The 23335-nt window shown below is 28.9% G+C and overlaps 3 protein-coding genes and 1 long non-coding RNA gene across 5 annotated transcripts in view; 2 read left to right on the top strand and 2 right to left on the bottom strand.

Annotated features, from left to right (window-relative positions):
• The window catches only part of LOC149877743 (uncharacterized), a 392865-nt gene that overhangs the window by 80042 nt on the left and 289488 nt on the right, over nt 1-23335 (bottom strand). The window lies entirely within an intron of this gene.
• LOC149877757 (uncharacterized) lies at nt 4481-12033 on the top strand. The gene is made up of 3 exons (XM_090074369.1): nt 4481-4611; nt 4688-4939; nt 10602-12033. The coding sequence occupies exons 2-3, from the start codon at nt 4714-4716 to the stop codon at nt 11819-11821; spliced, it is 1446 nt and encodes a 481-aa protein (XP_089930495.1). The 5' UTR covers nt 4481-4611; nt 4688-4713; the 3' UTR covers nt 11822-12033.
• Nucleotides 6380-7507, bottom strand: LOC149877758 (uncharacterized). Its single transcript, XR_016448034.1, has 4 exons — nt 7164-7507; nt 6886-6944; nt 6660-6728; nt 6380-6569 (listed from the first exon to the last, which is right to left on the bottom strand). It is a non-coding gene; the product is annotated as an uncharacterized LOC149877758 (long non-coding RNA).
• On the top strand, nt 16260-21759 carry LOC149877759 (uncharacterized). 2 transcript variants are annotated; one of them, XM_090074370.1, is made up of 3 exons: nt 16260-16292; nt 18167-18369; nt 20471-21759. In XM_090074370.1, exons 2-3 carry the CDS (start codon nt 18177-18179, stop codon nt 21703-21705), a joined length of 1428 nt encoding a protein of 475 aa, XP_089930496.1. In that variant the 5' UTR covers nt 16260-16292; nt 18167-18176; the 3' UTR covers nt 21706-21759. The 2 variants fall into 2 exon arrangements, with proteins under 2 accessions (XP_089930496.1, XP_089930497.1); XM_090074371.1 differs by lacking the exon at nt 18167-18369 and having other exon boundaries at nt 16274-16292.

Genomic DNA, 23335 nt, shown 5'->3' on the forward strand with positions numbered 1-23335 from the left:
ATGTAACATTAACCATTTTTTTCATTTAAAGCGTAATTAAAAAAACAAAATTGCTGTAATAAGTAATCAAAGTAGAAAATTTTTTTTATTTTATTTAGTTGCTAATGTTTTGGAGGTCAGTGTATATATAATACTTTTGTAAGAATACTTGTTTGGGCAGGGTATCCAACAATTTTTAACCAACAGGATTCTTCTAATTAATAAATAAAATGTTGTTTTATTCAAAATTTAGTACGGCAATTACGTTGTCAACACTTCTATGTTGGTATTAAAAAATTCATATTACTAAATAAAGTAAACTTCAATTCGAAGGTAACAGCTAACAAATTATTATCAGTATGAGGAACCACTTTTTAAGAAAAGTTTATTTACTTTTTCTTACGATATTATAGTAATTAAAAAAGTACCAGCGAAGCATCCTTGAGTGCGTAATGGAAATCTACTCGTATGCTCATATATTACCATAATGATCAAAGATATATTTGAAAAAATTTGAACCACATTTCTTTACAAGAAACCGCTGCACGCTGAATCGCCTTCAACAAGCTTGCTAAACAAAAACATTTCGTTCTACGAGTTGATCTAAAAGAGCACAGTGGCTTGGTATTTTATTGATAAGTTATGAACTTTTATATTAAAAAAACGAAATACGGAATATAAAAAATGCATCTGGGAGAATTTTACGAAATACGGAATATAAAAAATGCATCTGGGATGATTAGTTTCCTGATTCCCTTTCTACGTCTCTGGAACCTTTTTAAAGATTTCATAGACATGGAAAATGAGTTTTTGGTCTTTCAATTTTGCAAATACTTTGAAGGATTTTCCGTTGTTAAATTCCTTTCTAAGAAGATTTTTTCTTTACTTTTTAATTCTATTTCTAAGAAGCTAAACAAAATTAGAACTATGATAAATAAACTTTTCTAACAATACTATGAACACAAAAATGTTTCTCAAACTTATATCAAACTACAGGTTTTTATGACTACTATCATGAAGATTACGTTTAAAATCCGTAAACAGAAAAAGCACCACTTTTTTCGGCTACTTATTTAAAATCAAATAACCATGTATTTTTAAGTTTAGGAATGGCGGGACATTTCTCATCCATCAGTTCGTAGTTACGCAACGCCAAATGCTCACTTTTTATGTATGACTCAAGCTAATACTTAGATGAAGATAGCATCGTGATCTTACTTCGGTTTGTTCGGAAAAGGAAATAGAGGCTCGACACACTTTTCGTGGAACATACTTGGTCATTCTTTCACATAAATAAATTTACAAGCTGGTTAATCTTTAAACAAAACCTTTTTGCGTTTCATGAATTATTTACTACAGCTAATTTCAATGATTAAAGAGATAAATTGGAAAAATTAAAGAATTAGTTGATAATCACCAATTTCTAAGAATTATCTCTTCTTATACGACTTCGCATGATTTATTTAGATAATAAATTCATTTATTACTCATATACAGTGAGTTTCGTATTGAATCGATTTTTAACTTTTTCATGTCAAGCAATCGAATTCGCTATATATACAATTATATAGTTCCGAGAATTACTTACAACGAAATATTATTTGTCTACTTTTAATGATTTTCAAATCAAACGAAGTTAAGGTAGAGAAAAGAGAAGAAGAAAAAAAGTAAAGTAAGTAAAAGTTTGTTTGAACTTCAATCATGCGAAAATCCGTTTCTAATAATTTAATAATTTCACAGACCAGTGATAATAAGAAAACATTTGTAACAATTTAGGCAGTGATAATAAGAAAACATTTGTAACAATTTAAATCTCTTATCTCTCTGGGTGTTCTTAAAAAACAATAAGTCCAACACATTTTCATATTTGAATATGCAATGACTTTTAAAAAACTTTATATACTAATACATTCCGAAAAATTAACTTAAACTAAGATGGTAGTGGTGGTAAACGGAATCTTAAAATTTGTTTTCCCACCTTATTTTATTTCATCCTTGCAGCTACGTCCTTTCTTTCATTCATGAGTGGTAAATGTAAAAAGGTTTAGAAAGGTTGTAGCTATATGTATATATGAATATTTTTACAATAATAGCATTAATATAAATAACAATAATAATGATAGCACCAATAATAGTAATAATAAAAATAATAATGACAATAACAATAATAATAATAATAAAAATAATAATAATAATAATAATAATAATAATAATAATAATAATAATAATAATAATAATAATAATAATAATAATAATAATAATAATAATAATAATAATAATAATAATAATAATAATAATAATAATAATAATAATAATAATAATAATAACAATAATAATAATAATAATAATAATAATAATAATAATAATAATAATAATAATAACAATAATGATAATAATAACAATAATAATAATAATAATAATAATAATAATAATAATAATAATAATAACAATAATGATAATAATAACAATAATAATAATAATAATAATAATAATAACAATAATAATAATAATAATAATAACAACAAAAACAATAATAATAGTAATAATAACAATAATAATAATAATAATAATAATAATAATAACAATTATATAAATAATAATAGTAATGATAATAATAATAATAATGATAATAATAATATTAATAATAACAATAATACTAATAATAATAATGGTAATAAGAAAAACAATAATAAGAGTAATAACATTTTTTAGTAATAATAATAATAATAATAATAATAATAATAATAATAATAATAATAATAATAATAATAATAATAATAATAATAATGATAATAATAATAATAATAATAATAATAATAATAATAATAATAATAATAATAATAATAATAATAATAATAATAATAATAATAATAATAATAATAATAATAATAATAATAATAATAACAATAATAAAAATAGTATTAACAATAATAATAATATTATTGTTAATACTATTATTATTATTGTTATTATTATTATTATTACTATATTTTATTGCTAATGCTATTACTATAATAACTATAGTAATAGCATTAGCAATAAAAATTGTACCAACAATAGTTAAAATAATATTTGTAATAATTGTTTTGTTTTAAAGTAGGTTTTGTTAAGAAAAGTAATATAGTTGACATAATAAGCTATTGCCTTGTCACGTCTAAACTCCCTCCCTCCACAATCTTTATCTTTATATGAATAATCAATGAGATACTAAGAACAAAAAAAAAGTAGACTAAAACATTTTTATAACTTTTTTTTTGTTTTGATTGATGTAATCAGAATGCTGTCGCAGAACAATTTTCAAAGATTACACTGCTCATCAAAAGGGCTTTTGTTGATTAAAAGAAATAATAATATCTTGAAAACAAATAGTTAGAACTGCATTCCAAAGAATAAAATTTTCAAGATAGTATAAACGTCATAACAGAGATAATAAAATTTCTTTCTTCATTTATTCTTTTTCCGGAATAATTAAATCTTTCAACTTTTAAATAACACTCCATTGAAAGTTTTATTGGTTAAAGCTACTTATGACGTATTGGATTAAATTTGCGTGAAGTTTAAAACAAAGATAATAAGTACACTGTAAAAATATTTGTAATGAATAATTTTTTAAACCAACATCACCAACAAATTATTCTTCAAGTTTATCAACTTTATTGTAGCTCTTTTGTAAGTTTCTCTAAAGGACCGTCACTACTGGAATCGCTTATAGATCAAGAGTGTCAGAATTATCATTGAGGCAACTTTTTCTAATAAACCAAGAAGAGCTTGTAAAGGAATGGTTATTCTCTGGAATGTTATGCAAACTTTATAGTTAAAACTACATTCTATTTATTCTTGGAATGTGCATCAATTTGAAGTGGAGATATACCATAATGTTTTGGATCTTCATTAATATAAATCCTTTGTAAATCTTTTTTGACCATTTATTATAATAAGTGTTACTCAACAGATTGGGCAAGCTTCATCGATGACCTTCCAGTAATGTAGGTGAGAGCCTTTTACCTATTTCACTTAGTACAAAATTGACGCCAATAAGTATGAATATGCTATTCACAAGTTCAACTGTCACTGGTGATAATTCACTCACTTCTTCTTCTGCATTGAAGAAGAAGTGAGTGAAGAAAAATTTATCTCCATGCTCTCTGATAAATTAATAAATGAACGGCCTATAGAATCTAAGGCTTTGAAGTATTGGCCATTAAATGTTTCCGATCGTTGCACAAAAACATCCGATATGGAGTTATAGTTGATGAAAACATTTCTTAATTATCCTAATACCATTCCGATAGCACTCGATAACAATTAGAATACCCAGTTAAAACTCCCATACTATTGATACGTTTTTGTTTTTTCCATTTTCATAAACTAATTTTAAATATTTTATTTGGAAAATTTCCTTGTGTTAAATTTGTGTTAAAAAGTAAAAAAAGCATTACTATTAAAGCTGCAGAGATTTTGAAAGTAAACACAACTAACAGTATTAAACCAAAAGCATTCAAGTATTCTACCTTACAAATGTTAACATTAGAAATTCTTCTAGTCTTCACTTTTCCAATGAAATAGCTTTGGATATCTGTTTTAGAGTATTTGAATATGAACATGAAGTAGCACTTCAACCTGAGCTTTTAAGTATGATTAATGTTTTTTGTTCCAGTTAAAACCAAGTAGCATTTAAATGGTTTCTTACAACAAGATTACCTTTTAGAAGATAAAACACTGTTCATAGACTACATGATGTTTGGCTTTGGATCACAAAGTGGTTTTTTGAAACCCGATGATAAGCATCAAAAACAGAATTGTGATACCCAAACAGTTCATAAACCTTCTATTAAGAAGAAAGAATTTCACAAGTCTCTCGCCAATATTTACAAGAATGACTTTTTAAGCGACATAACGCTTCGCATTATCGAGGACACACCAGACGAAATGGATAAGCATAATGAAGGTGAATCTAAAGGTAACTATTTTTAGTTTCATTACTTTTTCTCTCAAAAAAGTTAAACATTCAAATATTTATTTGAAAGTACTTAATTTATCTTTTTGTCAAAATCAAACCATAAAAACGTAGGAACGATTCTGGTTAAGCTACGTGTGCAGTAAAGATGCAGAAGCTTAATTATCTAAGTCCATTTTCTTAGTAAACCAAAAAAAATAAACACCAACTTTTATAAGCAAAAAGTAATTAGGTCTAGTGTTTTGGTGAAAAAAGTTTTAAACTTTGCTGTTCCCATTATTTTACTCAATTTGGTGATCTAGTTTTATCTTCTAATCTTAAAACAATGGCAGACGGAGAAAAAGTGAAAATTGGTGAAAATAAACCCAAGGCATAAAAAAAAAGGCATACACCATCATAGAGGAAACAAAATAAAATCAAATTGGGTACAGGTAGAGGTGATAATTTAATTTATAGTTTTAGTTTTCGATACTTGTATTTAAATTCGAAAGAAATCTAGATCACGATCGCGATCGTGATCTAGATTTCTTCCGAATTAATAAAATTGACCAACGCTTCCGATGTTGGTCCGACGTCGGCCCAACGTATGTGTGCTAGCTGGGCGAGTCCAATCAGAAAAAGATCTAGATATTTAGATCATTAGTGCTTTGGCAGTTATATCTAAGAAAGTTAGGTAGTAACTGTTAGCTTACTAATAATCTGCTGTTAGAACTTTTTCGTTTATTTAGATTCATTTTTAGATCTGGCTACAGTTATATATATACTGTTTTTAAGTATTATAGTATATCTAGTTATTGTTAGTAGATCTAACCCAGCTAGCACACATACGTTGGGCCAACGTTGGGCCGACGTCGAAAAATTGGTTGGCCGATGGTCGGTAACCGACGTTGGCTTTACGTCGATTTGGTAGTCGGCGCGACGTCCAAACCAACCGTTGGGCTAACGTTGGCCCAACGTCGGATTTCGACGTTGGGCAAACGTCGCATTCTGACGTTGGCCCAACGTAATATTTTAATAATAATAATTATTAAAATATTACGTTAAATATTCTATTAATAGTTTTAATTTGTTTGCAAAATCATTGCTTTTGATTCAAAAGATGTGCATACCTTTTGAATCAATAGTTTTTGCAAACAAATTAAAACTAATTCTTTAATTAGTAAACTATTTCTTTAACAAAGGTGGAACTATTTCTTTAGAGAAAACGCAGCTATTTCTTTAAATAAAGTGCAACTATTAATTTAAATAAAGCCCAACTATTTCTTTGTAATGCTTATTAAAATGTCCAAATAAGTTAAAATAAAATTTGGCGCTAAGAAACAAAAGTAAACATTGATGCTGATTAATAAACCAACTTTAGTTTAATAATTACACAGAGAAAATCAAAATTTGTTATAATAACATTATAATTAAGTTAAAATAATCGTATAAATTATACACATATCTAAACATAATAATGTTCTTTCTAACTGCTTGGCATCCTAACGAATCTTGCATCTTTACTTCGCTTGAGAGCAACTACAACGTTCGAATGCTCCTCGTTATACAATTTGATAGTCTTTAATAATCTTTAATTTGATAATCTTTGATTTTGTATCTTTCATTTGATGAGTTTTAGGCATTGCCATAACTACTGTTAAAATTATAAGTATTATGTTATATATATTTGTGTGAGTGTAAAATGCACATAAATCAAAACATAATAATTTTTTTTATGTATTACCTGCACAAAAATGGTGAAAAAATAACAGGTTCATTTGTTGATATTGCATTCGTTTTTTCAAGTCATGGTCTATACAGAAAATTTTCGAATAATAGTATCAGTATTTCACTGCAATAATTAGAGACAACAAATTTCAAAACTCTACTATAAAAATACTAAAAGAATTCCAATTACCATTAAAATGCCACAAATATATATAAGTAATACACTCCCAAATAATTGTTACCTTCTCCCTCTTTAACAGCTGCCAAATGAATTAAAAAATAAACGCCCCTTTGAACATAGCTGAAAAAAAAGAACAATTTAAACAAAAGCTTCATTCAGTAAATAATTATAAATGTCAATAAATAATAATGAAACAATAAATCATAAAAACATACAATACAAAAACTATACAGAAACAAGAAGTTATATAACATATTATAACTTTAGGACATTTTAACAACATACAATTATAATGCAGATAAGAATTATAATACAGTAAAGAGGTACACATATATTTACCACCAATATCTTATCTTCGTAAAACACATGCATTTACTAACATCTTTGTAAAACAAAACCCATCTACTAAAAATATATTATCTATGTTAAACACATGGATTTACTAATAAATAAATATTTAACATTAATGCTGATCAAAGAAGCATCTTTAACTTTGTAACACAGAGAAAAATCAAATTTGTCACAATATTTATTACTACATTAAAATGTTCATACAAACTAAACATTTATTTAAATATAATAACGTATTACCCTCTTCGCAGTCATTTTCCTTACAAATCTGTCGTCCTTACTTTTCAACTCAAAAATCTAAATGCTTCTCTTTATACGATGTGATAGTATTATCTGAAATTAATTTTTAAGTATCTATATATATATATATAAATTAACTATATAAAACTGAGGGATGATACAATTGACAACATTGTAGTTGATTGTATCATACATCAGTTTTAAAAATCCTACAGTTTGTATCAATAACATTGACATAATGTTATTGATACCAGGCCTGTGGAGTCGGAGTCGTGGAGTCGGAGTCGGAGTCGGAGCTCATTTTGGCTGGAGTCGGAGTCGGAGTCGGTACAATTTTTCCGACTCCGACTCCGGTTTAAAAAAAATCTTTCAAAGTTTCATAATTTTCATAAGGATTTTATAGATGTTACAAAACTACAAGTCCCAGGATGGTCTGAAAGCTGTAGGATATCCAGACACAATGGGAATTGTAGTTTGCAACAACTGGAGGACAAGGAGTTTGACATGTTATTTTTAGGCCTTTAAAACAGTGATAAGCAATAGGATATTTTGCTGCTTATCACTGAGAATCATATATCACCTCCCTTGCGCTCTCCTCTACCTTCCCTTAAACTATATAACTTCATGATCCCCTAACTTCCGACTTAAATTGTCTTGCACTGTGCTACATATTCTTAGTAGAAAGCTTGGCGTGCCACCACCAAGCACCAAAGAGTTGCTCCACAAACAGAAAGACTGTAAGTATTTAATTAACTTTTTTTCTCTGGAGGGAGAGAATATTAGAAAATTAGTGATTGAAGAAGCTGTTAAACAAAAAGAAGAACTTAATGAATCTCTCAAGGGACGCTTTGTGTTTCTTAACATAGTGAACTATTTTGCAATCAATGTCTAATTGTTTTTTGAAAAAATGAAGTAGTTACCAAGACATTGGCAGTAAAAGACACCAAAGCTTATAACATCAGTGAATTTTTCCAGGTCTTAGTAGAAAAGGTTCTTAAAGAGTATGAACCTAAAGAAGAAAAAGTTCTTTCTGTCCAACTGACAGTATTTTAAACATGATTTTGACAAATTCATAATGTTATTAGTGACTGCATAAGAGTTTATTGCATAACAAGAGTTCAGAAAAGTTGTTTGTTCAGAAATTGTTTTCTTATAAATATTGTTTAAAGCACTAAGTGGTTGGATTATTTGTATCAGTGATGAAATAGCCAATGTTAACATTTTACTACAGTTATTTGTTGTTACAAACAAATAACTGTAGTAAAACAAACAACTATTTGTTGTTATAAATTGGTTACTTATGAAGGAGTCGGAGTCGGAGTCGGGAGTTGGAGTCGGAGTCGGAGTCGGAGTCGGTCCATGATAAAATCAAGGAGTCGGAGTCGGAGTCGGAACAGCAGCTTACCGACTCCACAGCCCTGATTGATACAAACTACATAATTTTTAAAACTAATCCATGATATCATGCAAATTAATCGTATATACGATTAATTTATGTGTTTGTACAGTACATACATTATTAATGTATGTAGTACATACAAGAGTAAAACAAGAGTTTATTTAACTTTAGTTTATTATGTCATTATAAACTAAAAACATTATAAACATTACAATTTATATATAATCACATTATAAACATTATAAACATTATAATTATACATAATGACATTATAAACATAATTCAATTAAATAAACTCTTGTTTTAAAGAAAAAATAAACTGCATCTTAATAGATATAAAAATTAGCATGTTTCTATTTATTTTTTTTAATGATTTGATATTAAATTCGAAATTACTCAATACTCCATTATTACGAAATTGTTATAAAATCATGAAACTCAAAGCAATAAAATACTCTAATAAAAAGTTGCGCCACAACAGCTTTTAAAAAATGGACGAAAACTTTTTTAACGATAAACCCGGTTCACACTGTACGCATTTAAAAATGATCGTATTTCGACACTGGCCCGACGTTGGTTCAACGTCAGCGCTAAATTAATGAAATTGGCCAACGCTTCCGACGTTGGTCCAACGTCGGCCCAACGTATGTGTGCTAGCTGGGAAAGGCATTATCAAGTTTAATCAAAACTATAACACAGTTTTCCTAGCTTGTAATTATTATTAACATCATGAAGTTATATTGTAACTTGAACTTTTTTTTTGATGTTCTCAGTAGTTTATTAGTGTTTTGTTATTATTTCTACTAACATTTTTTACCTGAGCAATTACAACTCTTAAGGATCATGAGACTCAAAATGTGCACACTAGAATACGTCAATGGCCAAGAAAAGAAGATGCTAGGGGGTGAAGCGGCTTTTCTTACTTTATAACCGCTCTGAAACTAACTGTTTCTATATGCACAGTAGCTCTTCTTGTTATAATAGAATTAAAATCAATAAGAAAAGTACTTAATTTTTCTGTTACACTTGCAGATGGGCGCGAAAAATACGGTGATAATGAAAAGATTGAAAAGTATATTCGAACGCGTGTTTGTGATCACATAAGAATATTGCCTGCACATAAAATTCACTAAAGAAAGTAAAAAAATCAAAGGCGAAAAAAAAGGTTGCTTTCCTCTTGAAGTGAGTTTCCTTCATAATGATGTTCAATCTATCAAGCCCTTCTGATGTTATTTATATAGAGCATCTCCTTAAAAACAACGTGATGGGCGATAAGACTCGTGTTATTAAAGTCAATAACTTTAAAATAGCACTTGACCCGCTCTGGCATCAGTGAATTCAGAGGGGCTAAGTTGGAAAAAGGAAAGAAACCCCTCAGCTAAAATTTGATGACATCTGCCTAATCAAATTGAGTTCCAATATTTTAACAGGGGAAAACTAAGCTACTCTTTTATTCGTATCAATTTAATGTCTGCTAAGATTGCAAAAGCATATGACACACGGAAACTTTTTAATCAAATAAAAACTTCAACTAAAGCCAAATATTATAGTAACATCAGGGCGAAAAACACAGCTCCTGAGGATATTAGTGCCGTTGAAGTAGCAGAATTTAAGTTCAGAATAAAAAAAATCAAAAAAATGTATTATAAATAGTCAATGTTTTTTTTTTTTGATTTTTTTTTGATTTTTTTTATTTTTTTTTGTTTTATTGTTTTTGATTAACTTTTTTTAACTGAACATATTAAAAAACAAGTGTATATATATATAAACAAATATTTTTCATTTAGATAACAAGATTGAGGATTGCAATGACAAAGTTTGTTTTCCAGCTCACAGTTTGGTATTGTGTTTAAACAGTAAATTCTTTGAAAAACTACTCCATGAAACTACTATAGAGGATCTCCATGAAAGAGGAATTACTTTGAATGTTAACCCTGGTGATAGCAAATATGTGGAATTGCTCATACATTCCTTTTACGACTTTAATTTGCTTAACACAATTGGTCTCCCTAAACTACTTAAGGTTTTAGAAATTGCTAATCAATATATGTGCGATGCGCTTCTTAAACAAGGAGCCTCAATGGTTGAATACGTAAACATTGCAACAATCGACGAATGCAATTCAGTATTAGATCGTTCAACTTCCTACGAAAGTTCTCTCGGGCATGTTCTAACAAAAGATTTTTTAGTTAGTTGTTGCATGCAGTACCTCATCAAATCATTTACCCTGCTAGAATGCGTTGTATGTGGTGAATTACCAAACAAGCTTAACTTTTCAAGCTTGTTAATACTATTGAAATCTAACGATGGGTTTGCTTTTCATGAAAATAGTGTGATGACGTTTGTATTGAACTGGTTAGAAGCCGATGAAAGTAGACAAACAGAACAAAACATTGAAGCTCTACTTGCTGAATGTCGGTATGAACACATGGATGTACCGTTTCTAACAACTGTCTTGTCTCATACTAATTCAATCTTATGCAAGTGGTCTGGTTTCTTAGACTGGTATGTTAATGCAATTACATATCCTTTTTCTGCAAAGTATGGTAATCAATCGCATACGAGAATGGACAGATCTCTAAAAATAGAACCTGTACGAACTCCTTGGTGTTCATATGATAAAAATTTGGTTCGCAGTTTTAAAGATAACGTGAAAAGATTGCATCATGATTACCGTTTAAAAATGGAACTTAACCAAGCAAAAGAGAAATGGATATCTGATAAATGGATAATGTACAACGGTTATATCATACAACTTGTAACTTTCTTTCGCAAAAATGATTTCATGCTGGAAATCTATCTTGGTAAAGAAGATCAGGAGAGGAAATTAAAAGACATTAACCTTAAATTTTCCATGCATGTTGGATTTTCTAACGAAAATCTTAAAGAAGCTGATTACTTAATTTACCTTGATGTAGAATTCTTGGGATGTAACAGAGCTGAAGCTTCATTTAAAGGTATGGGAGTCTGTAAAGAGCCCTGTTATATGTGCTATCTTTTTTTTTAACTTCCTTTAACGATTATAATAGTTTATTTTGAGAATGAAATTAAAGATAATTTCAAATTATTGAAGATATTGCATAAATTTGAATTTGCTTTTAAACGTTTACAAATATCAAAGTTAAAATTCTAAAAAGAACTTTTTCACTTCGTGAGTGCGTTAACAATTTATTCAAATTAAGTTTTGTTTTCAGAAAGCATTGGTGCATGAATTCTAATGCAAACTTAAGCAATATTTGTTTTAAACAATTTTTTCTTCGTATTATAAAGTAACAATCTGAAAATTAATTATAACATAAAGTAAATCTTATTGTATTAAAGCTTTAATTTTTGTTAAGCCAGTTTTAAGTTTTGTGTAAAACATATGGCAAAAGAGTTAGAAGTTTTTTATTTATATATCTCCTTAAGCACGATGCTAGTTAAAATATCAAAATAACTTTAAGTATAAATCTGATCCTTACTGTTGATAGGTCAACTTGAGTATATGCAAGCTCATAGTATTTTTCTCTTGTATGATTATGCGCTTATTGGACCAAATGTATAGACTAGTCAGTATACTCCATGCGCAAGATTTAGATGTTCTGAAATATTTCACATTAGGCAAGGGCATTTCCTTGACTCATCCTCCTCCATGTCGCTTGTTGTTAATCTACTTAAAGTAGATGGAAATATAGCTTTAAAAAATGATAACTTTTTAGTCAAAAATCGTAATATCAAAAATAGTCAAATAGAAATAAGAAACCAAATAGTTCTTACACAATCTAACTGGACTTGTTTTTACAAATAAATACGAAATAAGTTGGTATGAAACAGTTCATAAGGATAGTTTTAATTTGTCGATGTACAGCATCCCGTTGCGAGAAACTGCTAACATCAAAAGTTGTCCTATTACTTATAAAATTTGAAAGGGAACTTTTTTAGCATGACATCCAACAGTTGTAATCAATGGGTTTCCGTCACTTGATAAACAAAATGTTGTCCTATTTAAAATGAAATTAGCATTAAGTTTTTTAAAAACAAACCTGAAGTAAAACAAATACAAATGGAATAATATATTAAAACTATTATTAGAGGTAATTTTGTTTCATGCTGAGCATGAATTGGTCTTTATAGGTGTTATTCATTTGTTTGGAGATTTAAACAATGGAAATTTTCTAGCATTATTTGAATTTTTAAGTCATTACGATCCGCTTTTAGAAGAATATTTAAAAAACGTAAAGTAGGCACAAAACGAAAAGCAGAGATATTAAGTACATTACTTATCGGCAGACATTCAAAATAAATTAGTATCATGCTGTGATGTTTACTTGAGAAATTGTATTTTAAAGGAAAGAGAAGCTGTGAAATATTATTCTCTTAGTGTAGACGCAACACCCGATTCTGCGCATGTAGTACAAACTGGGTTCTAAAATTTACGGTAACATTTTACTGTACGTTACTATTTAGTCCCACAAATTCAAAATTATGGAAAGATTTTTTGCATTTGTTTACTGCAATAAGAAGACTAGAAAAGATATTACTAATTTAATTCTTGAAACGCCACAAAAGTATAATATTCTTATAAGTGACTGTCGTGCACAGGAATATGATCACGGCTCCAACATAATCGGATCATTAAAGGTACACAAGCTCACAATTTGAAAATAAATCCATTGGCAATAACTTCTCTTTGTGCATGTTATAATTTAAATTTATGTAGTGTTCATGCAGCAGAACCTTGTTTTCAAGTTGTAAGATTTTTCGGCAGTATATAAAAATTATACAATATATTCAGCAGTAGCCCGCAAAGATGGGAAATATTAAAAAAGAATATTGGATGTTCTTTGCACACTATGTCAAAGACACGCTGGTCCGCAAGAAGTGAAAGTGTTAAGCCATTTGAACATTTTGTTAAACTAAGAACATTTTGTATTCTCTGCCTGTTTCATTCTAGTTTCTCAAAAGATGTGAGAACTATTTTAAAGACTCAACGAATTTTTATAACTGCGCATCGAGAACGTGGTGATAATTTTTTTTTTGGTTTGGCAATTAGTTTAGAAAATATGTTAAATCACATTTATAAAATAACTGCTAATTTTTCAGCTCTTTATGTGCAGTTGAATATTGATGGTTTACCTTTGTTTAAAAGCAGCAAAATATTAGTTTAGCCAGTACTTTGTCTTTTGCAAGATTTTAATATTAAAAAACCTGTGTAATTCAAGTCTGTTAGGAATATTTTTAGTATCACATTTAGATGAATTTAAACACATTGCAATTTTAGAGGACCGAATTCTCAAGTATGTATTGTAACAAGTTGATGATGTTTTTCTTATTTCACCCTTGCTTCACTTATTGTAATTTAGTTTGTTGAAACCTGTACAAAATTTATTTATGTTATTACTAACAAAATAAATATGCTTATTTCATACATAGCTTTAAATGAGATGGTAAATAAAGTACATATTAAACTTATCTTGGCTAATTTTATTAGTGTCTTAGATAATTTTTTTTCCTAATAATAGCAATTATAAGACAAAATTGTCTGTATTAATAAATTCAATAGGTATAAATTTGAGAAATGCCTTTGGTAAATGTAAATGGCGTATTTAATAAATATAAATGACATAAAAATGATTTCCATAAATGCTTAACAAACTATTTTTGATATTGTATATTATTTCCATTAGATTTTTGAAATACTTTTAGTATTTTTAATATATATATATATATATATATATATATATATATATATATATATATATATATATATATATATATATATATATATATATATATAAATTGATATTTAGTGGGGTATCCTTTTGAGTCAATAACTGCTGACAACAACAGAGCTGCAAGCTAAGTATGATTAGCAACTGCTCGTTGCTAAGCATACTCAACTTGTAAACATATCTATAAGCATCTCTTCTCAAAGTCTCTGTCATAGACTACAGTTCCCCATTTCGCAATTTGAATTACAAATTTACGATTGACCTTGTTTTTCAAATACTTAAGAATTATCAAATGGCTAAATCGTAATTCGTACTTTCAAAAAACCACATGAACTTTCCTATAAAATATAACACAAAACAGGCCTTTTTGATCACCATTGTACAGCTTACGCATCAAATCAACAAACATAATAGCACCCTTTTTCTTGGCTACTTCCTTCAAAACTTTTATCCAAGTGTTCTTAAGTTTAGAAATGGTATCCCATTTCTTGTTCAGCTGTTCCTAGTTTCTCTTACACAATTGCAAGTTTCTGTCTTAGATGGAGTACAGCTATCGGATTGCTTTCTTCTGTACAATAATCCTTTTTTTTTACTAATCTCGATAAACGCACACCTTTCATGCATAGTTAAAGCTAACCGTAACCGGCTGAATATAATGTAGTGCTCCAGGTTCGGTTTATTTGGACCTAGGCGCTTGACATTATTTGAGGTAAGCATGCTTGGTGATTTTTACACGTTTTTACGTGACGTAATGTTAAGAAAACTGACCATCTTGCGTAACCGCCTGTCACACCAAATATTTAACATTGAACGTCAACCTTTTCGTTGTTTCATCTTCAATGTAAACCTCACAATAAGAAAAGTATTGGCAATGTCATAATCTGGTTATTGAGAAGGATCAATTGTGCTCTTAGTTTCATGAGCAACAATGAAGAACTTTTCAGCAATTTGTTTATAAAATCTTCTAACGGATTGTTTCTTTTTGATCATTATTTATGTTTTCGCGGAAGACCTTTTTCTTAGATCAAAAAATTTAAAAAAAAAATTTTTAAGGGCTGAAACGAACTGCATTTTCCAACTGCGTTATGTCTTCTACTCCAAGTGGATCATAACGTCTTCAATAGCTTTTATGGACGGAAATTCTGGTATGGTCATCATGTAAGAACAAGAGTGGCCAGTCGTAAGTTCTTTAGTATAATTTTTCAAACGATTGTTTGAAGGTAGTCTTTGTCATCCACCCGCATTTTGGAAACCAATTAAACACTTTAGGCAAAGTATTTTGATTGTTCCAAGTAGGTTGTAAGTATTTCTTGGAAAATGTGGTTAACAGACTGTCACCAAACGCCCCCTCTTGATGTCTTATCGACTTGGTACGCAAATAACTTCACAAACTATTTTACCTTTAACTAAAACCATCTTGCATTACACCGTACATGAAATATTTACAACTTGCTTTTATTATTCAAACATTTTAATTGGAAAAATTAACGAATTCATCAACAAAAATAGATTTCTAAGAAATTCTCCTTAGATACAACTTCGCATGATTTATTTAGATAATAAAATCATTTTATACTTACATATATTGAGTTTCTCAATGAATTAACTTTTAACTTTTTCATATCAGCTAATAAATTTTTCTTAATTTATTTATATAAATATAGATGATTCCGAGAATTATCTATTACAAAATACTTTTAGACTTTTTTAAAGACTTTCAAATAAAAAGAAAAGAAGGAAGAGGAAAGAGAAGAAAAAGTAAATCAAGTAAGTAAAAGTTTATTTGATTTTCAAACTTATAAAAATCTGTTTTCAATTATTTAACGATTACAATGCTAAAGATAAAAAAAAAGACTTTCCTAAAAGTTTTGCATGATTCGTACAAGGAGGGGGGGGGGCGGGGGATGCAGAAAAAAAGCCACTTAATTTTTTAATAAAAAAACAATAAAATATGTCTTAAACTCATATAATAAAAGTAATGCGGCAAATTTGATATAAATGCATAAGATATTATTGTATATTACATGTAATATAAAGGAATTAGGATTTATTTTTAAATTTTTGCTGTATTAGTAGTTCAATGACCACCCTTTGTTTCTTATGACTTCAGCGCATCTAGAAGCCATACTATCAATAATTCTTTTTTTCTTCCTGACCCAATTGACCTTCATTTTTACTAGTGTGTTCACATTTTTTCACCAATCTACAAGTAGTTGAATATTTTGCCGCTTGAAACGCTTTCAAATGCTTCTATGAGACACTCCTTGGTCAGCAGCTTCAATAACTCGTCCAATTTCTATACCTTTAAGTTGCTTTCTAAAATATTAAATGAGTCCATATTAATCTGTATTTTTAAAGATTTTATTTACATAAATATTAGTGTATATATAAATATACCTCTTCTGTCCTGAATTTTTTACTTTCAATGCCAATTTTTTTTGTTTTGCTTGATTAAACATTTTATTGTTACAATCAAGAAAAAGTGTGGCTTTTTTTTTGCACCTTAGAGTATGTTTTTGAGTGTTCTCAGCCCAAATGTTATCAAAAAATCTCCACCAGATTTTTATTTTTAAATATAGAATTTTTTTCGTGTTGCTCTACAGACTAGACAATCAATGACTATCCAGTAGATGACTATCCAAAAGATGAAACATTTTTTATTTTATTCTTAGTATAAAGTTTTTACAGTACAAAGTCAACGCCAACAAGTTTGAACTTGCTATTCAAATATTCAACTTTCACTGGTATTAGTTCAATCATTTCTTAGTAAAACAAAATAAAATTAATATGGTTTAATCATTTATCTTAAACATATATAAATACTTTAAGGTAAATGATTATACCACTTAAAATGCTTCTGATTGCTCCTCTGATTTGAAGGTAAAGTTTAAGAAAATGTGTTTGAATCATCCTAACATCCTTTTGGTAGCACTTGATAATATCAAGAAAATCCAACTGTACCCCTCATCCCCCAACTATTTTTCGTAATAGCTAAGGTCCCAAACTGGTTTTGAAGGTTGCACATGTATCGTTTATTATGACGAGCATGAAAAAATGCTATGATCTTATTCAATGAATTCTTCAATACCAAAGCCTCCATCAACCCAATTCCAAAACAATCATTTGAATCTATCTGATTTGCGACTATAATCCGACCATTTAGATTTGTGTTTGCACTCACTTTTATGATACTTGTTTTGCAGGCACATCTTTTTTTTTTTCCAATTTTCGTAAACGAATATGAAACTATTATTGAAATATTCACTGTGTTAAATTTGCGTCAAAAAAGACAAACCATTGCATAATTATAAAAGGTGAAGAGACTTTGAAAGCAAAAATAAACAATGTAGTTTAATAGAGTATTTATTTGTCATACCTAACTAATATTAATACTAGAAGTTCTTCTATTCTTCTTTTTTCTGATGAAATTGCTCTGGAAATCAGTTTCTAAATATGATAATGAAGTCGCACGGTAGTCACTGCAAGGGGATGCCACTCAAATATTTTAAATACTTTTAAATTTTTTTTTTTTCAGTTAAAACCAAGTAGTAATTAAATAATTATTTATTCGATAATAAAAAATGAACACAGTTCATACATCACGTGATGTTTAAACCACGCATGAGCTACTTCTTTTATAGGACCAAAATAATGGACGAGTCCAAGAATCTTCAAAAACATAAGTGTGGTACCATAACAGCTCTTAAGCCTTCCATAATGAAGAAAGGGTTTCTTGAGTCCCTCAGCAACATTTACAAAAACAATTTTTTAAGCGAAATAACACTGCGTATTATCGAGGACACACCAGACGAAATCGATAAACTTAATGAAGGTGAAAACAACGGTAAATATTTCTAGCTTTATTACTTTTTCTCTCAACAAAATAAAACATTTAAATATTAATTTAACATGTTTGTCAATGTTTTTTGCTTGAAACTTAATTCCCACGGATTTATTGAAGGTCCAATTGAAGACCTTAGATACGCTATATGTGCTGTAAAAATAATGAAGCGTTATTTTGTACTTAAGTTCCCTCCCAACGCGAACGAAAAAATATAAAAACACCACGTTTTGAGAACAAAAAGAAATTAAGTCCAGTGTTTTGGTGATATAAATTTCTTACCTCGCTAATCTTATCAATTTGCTCAATTTAGTCACCTAGTTTTATTTTTTTAACATAAAACACTGGCGGATGGAGAAAACGTTCAAATTAATGGAAATTAACCCAAGGCACAAAGAGGAAGGCTAACACCTTGACAATGAAAAAGAAATGAATGCAAATTCACTTAAGTTAGAGAAAAAACTGCTCATAGCTCTTTTAATGGTTAGAAAGACCATCACATAACCACAAAACAACGACCAATAATTGTTAGATTTTACGTTGTATATCAAGATTTTCTTGAACTTCTAAATCAAATGTATTAAGGAATATTAATTTCATTCATAAATTAGTTTTGAACAGTATTTAGATAAAGAAACATCCTATAGTTGTTTATAACGTGGAATATTAACAGCATAATTTATATTCTAACACGAGCTAAATGCACATAAAGTAGGCATCAAAAGTATTGAAACACAAAATAAAAAAAACAAAGTAAACAAAAATAACAAAACACAAAATAAACAAAAATACTTCAGTTGAGTCTTTTTTATATCTGGCATCGTAGTGTCTTTCTTCGTATTTAAAGCAATTGTCGCTAGCAGTTTACTGCCAATAATAAAACAATTATAAAGAGTGACTTAACATTTCTTACAAAAATAATTTCAGCAAAGTTATAAGTTTATTTTCGCAATCGCAATCACTTTGCAAGCTATTCACCAAAAGTTGCTTAAAAATAATGCCTGTGTGCACAACTGAAGTTCTAATTGGGACATCCTGAAAATATCTTGAAAATCAAATCGGCAATTTTTTATTTTCTTGTGCTAACCAGATAACCAGCAATAATAACCAGATAATAATGTAAATCAAAGTTCGTTTTGTAATACTTTTCAATTACTTAAAAAAATATACCTTTGTATCCCACCATGGTGGGATACAAACGGTTGTAGCTCCAAAAAGATAACAACGTGGTCGTGGTAGAACCGTTGTTCTACCACGACCATGTTGTTATTCATTATGTTATAACATTTTTAGGAACTTTTATTTGTTCAGCATTTTATTCAACGGTGCTTTTTTTTTCTTTTCTTTTAAAAAGACCAAATGTACTTTAGCAAGGCAAAAATGAGTCTCAAAAGTATTAGCCTCTTTTTGGAGCTGCAACCGTCGTTCTACCACGACCACGTTGTAACCACTCTTTTTTATTACAAAGGTTCTAAAAATAAATTTCCTTCTCATCTCCAGTAACCATTTTCCAAAAATAATCTTTTTTCATAAATTTGGCCTAATAAGAAATGCAACTGTTCAATCGTTGAATTATGTTTCTTTCCCTTAACCATTTTTGACATTTTTAAATATTTCCTCATGAAAACGTCTAGAAACAGTTGTTTGATGAGCTGAAAGCTTTTGAACTAATTCTGTTGTCATTTGGTGTAGATTTTCATTAAGCAACTCTAAAAAATGATCACTTATAGGCTTCCTGAGGTTTTCCAGAGCGTTGCTAGTCTTCAACGTCATAGCATCCACTGCTAAACTTAGTAAATCATCTTTAACAAGTTCTAAGTTCAACTTGAATTGGTATCTTCAAAAGCATTTTTTACCTTGTTAATACTCATAAAGCATATTATGTGTCAAGCGAACTTTTTGAATTTTTCAAATTACTTAATTCAACAATCGAATATTTAATTTCTCAAAAGAACAAAATTTTAGAATTTGAAATATTAAAAAGAAAATAAACCAAATTTTACTGTCTAATTTTATAAAAGTGTTGATGATAATGTAAAAAAAACAAATATGGCAAGCATATATATATATATATATATATATATATATATTAAACCTCTTTTAGATAACAAGGTTGAGAGATGCAATGACGAAGTTCGTTTTCCAGTTCACAAGTTGGTATTGGGCATAAACAGTAAATTCTTTGAAAAACTACTTTATGAAACTTCTATGAAAGAAAAATATGAAAAAGAAATTACCTTGAGAGTAAACCCTGGTGATAGTAAATATGTGGAGTTGCTCATTCATTCTTTTTACGACTTTGATTTGTTAAATAATATTGGTCTTTTTAAACTACTTAAGGTTTTAGAATATGGTGATCGATATATATGTGATGCGCTTCTTAAACAAGGATCCTTAATGGTTAATTATGAAAGAGTTGAAACAGTTGATGAATGCAATTCAGTTTTGGATCGTTTAAATTTCTACGAAAGTTCTCTTAGTCATGTTCTAAAAAAAGACTTTTTCGACAGTTGCTGCAGCCAATTCCTCAGCAGCACATTTACCCCGCTAGAATGCGTTGCATGTGGTGAATTACCAAACAAGCTTCACTTCTCAAGCTTGTTAATGCTATTGACATCTGACAAATGGTTTGCCTTTCATGAAAATACTGTGATGACTTTTGTATTGAACTGGTTAGAAGGCGATGAAAGTAGACAAACAGAACAAAACATCGAAGCTCTACTTGCTGAATGTCGGTATGAACACATGGATGTATCTTTTTTAACAACTGTCTTGTCTCATACTCATCCAATCTTATGCAAGTGGTCTGGTTTCTTAGACTGGTACATCAAGGCAATTGCATATCCTTCTCTTACAAAGCTTAATAATCAATCGTATGAGAGATTGAACAGATCTCTAAGATATGAAACTTCTGAATGGCCTTATATATTTGATTTTAGCAAACGTCAATATCGCAGTTTTAAAGATAAAGAGAAAACAGTGTACCATGTGTACAGTTTAAAAATGAAGTTTAACGAAGCTATGAAGAAATGGACATCTGATAAGTGGATAATGTACAACGGTTATATCTTACGACCAGTAATTACCTTTCGCGGGAATGAAAATAAAGCAGTGCTGGAAATGTATCTCGGTAAAGAAGATCAGGAGAGAGAATTAAAAGACTTTTATCTTAAAGTTTCTTTTTGCATAGAAATTTCGGGCGAAAACAAGAAATATGATTATTCTGTTACAAAACATAAAATAGTATTCTTGAAATGTAACAGAGCTGAAACTTTAACTAATTGGGTAACACAAAAAATCTGTGTAGAGTCTTGTTATGTGTGTCATATTGTTTTTTAATCTTCATTTGCAATTGTAAAAGTTGTTAAAATTGAGTTGTTTATTAATACATCATTGTTAAACATCATTTCTAAAGATATAGGTTTGTCATCATGTGTTAAACATTATATGAAATTGAGTTTAAATGCCACGTTTTTAGATAAGATGACAAAAATTTTATTTAAGCTAATATAACTATTTAACATACTCACTTTTTTAGTTAAAATGTTATACAAACCAATACAATATTTCAAAGAAATATTTGAAGTGTGAATTCTTCTGCAAATTTAAGCAATAATTTCATTAATGATTTTTTATTTGTAATGCAATATTAAGTGATTATTTGTCATTGAAATATACGTCTAATAAACATTCTGGCATACAAGTTTAAATATTGTTTAGCAAGCTTAAAACTTTATGGAAAATATGACATAACTAAACTTAACTTCTTTAAATTTTCTTTTTAAGCACAATGCACGTTATACTTTATAGAAAACTTTTATGATTATAGAAATCAATCAAGATATTTAAGAGAAGTGAAATAAAATACTCGCACAACGCTATTGAAATGGTTGTTCCTTTGAGTATGCACGCCAAAGTTTAAACCTGATCATCACAATTGCAAGGTCATCTTGAGTGTGAGCGAACTCAGCAAATAGTTCCCATACAAGCGCATGCGCTCAATTGAGCGTTTGTATAAACTGACCAAAAAGCTCTATACAGCAAGTTTAGACTTGACTCTTAAGAGTTGACATTAGTCGCGGACATTTCCTCGCGTTATTCTTCTCCTCTTTACTTAAAGCATTTCTCCCTAAAATAAACCTCGGTGGAAATATACATATAACGAATGATAATTTTTTTATCAGAATTTGCAGCCAAACAAGGAACCATATAGTTCTTGCACACAACCATCTGCGTTTGGTCTGTGTAAAGGCATTTGTAACTAGTTTGTCTGAAAAAGTTTCTCTAGGAGAATTTTTTATTTGTTCTAATTCAGTACAACCCTGGGTGAAACATTTAACATAATAAGTTGTCCTTCTGCTACTTTTTAAAAACCTGTAAGGATACTTTTTTTAGAAGAATATTCTATAGTTTCAACCAATAGGCTTTCGCCAGTTGATAAATGAAATGTTATTTAAAATGCAATCAGCATTCATTTTACTTTTTAATATACTGAAACAAATTGCTCAGCCTGAATGCTTCCAAATTCACAGCAGGAGCAAAGGACATTTCTTTAACAAACAGGAGCCATTTTACATTGTTTAAAATGAAGTATTTTAAACCCAAAAATAAATTGACGGGTGTCTTGTTTTATATAACATGGTTAGCTAGAAATATAAACTTTTGAGAAAAAGTTATTAAAAAATACAGTCTTTACAAAAAGCTAGATGAAGCGCTGGCCTGATTGTGTGGCAAGAGTCACGTTCAAATAAGAAAAGAGACTTACGAATGCGATTAAACGAAGTTGCGTCAGTTTCTTGCGTCAGATCTTCTGCAAATCGATTAAATTAGTTGCATTTTTCGAAAAAAAAGTCATTATTTGATTTGTGATTTACGATCTTATTCTAATTAACTGTAAGATTCAATCGTAATAATATGTATCTTACGTCAGCTACGAAATTTCCGTTAATAGCTTGCGTTTAAGTGGCGT

Source organism: Hydra viridissima, unplaced genomic scaffold (assembly GCF_058129835.1).
Source record: "Hydra viridissima isolate aposymbiotic clone 2 unplaced genomic scaffold, HvirCarnegie_v1 scaffold_16, whole genome shotgun sequence".
NCBI lineage: Eukaryota > Metazoa > Cnidaria > Hydrozoa > Anthoathecata > Hydridae > Hydra > Hydra viridissima.

Excerpts from the sequence above, each read along its gene's own strand:
- LOC149877757 (XM_090074369.1), top strand. The coding sequence starts at position 4,714 with ATGATGTTTGGCTTTGGATCACAAAGTGGTTTTTTGAAACCCGATGAT. Across the intron at positions 4,940-10,601 it reads TAATGAAGGTGAATCTAAAG|ATAACAAGATTGAGGATTGC; the intron begins GTAACTATTTTT and ends TTTTTCATTTAG.
- LOC149877759 (XM_090074370.1), top strand. The coding sequence starts at position 18,177 with ATGGACGAGTCCAAGAATCTTCAAAAACATAAGTGTGGTACCATAACA. Across the intron at positions 18,370-20,470 it reads TAATGAAGGTGAAAACAACG|ATAACAAGGTTGAGAGATGC; the intron begins GTAAATATTTCT and ends AACCTCTTTTAG.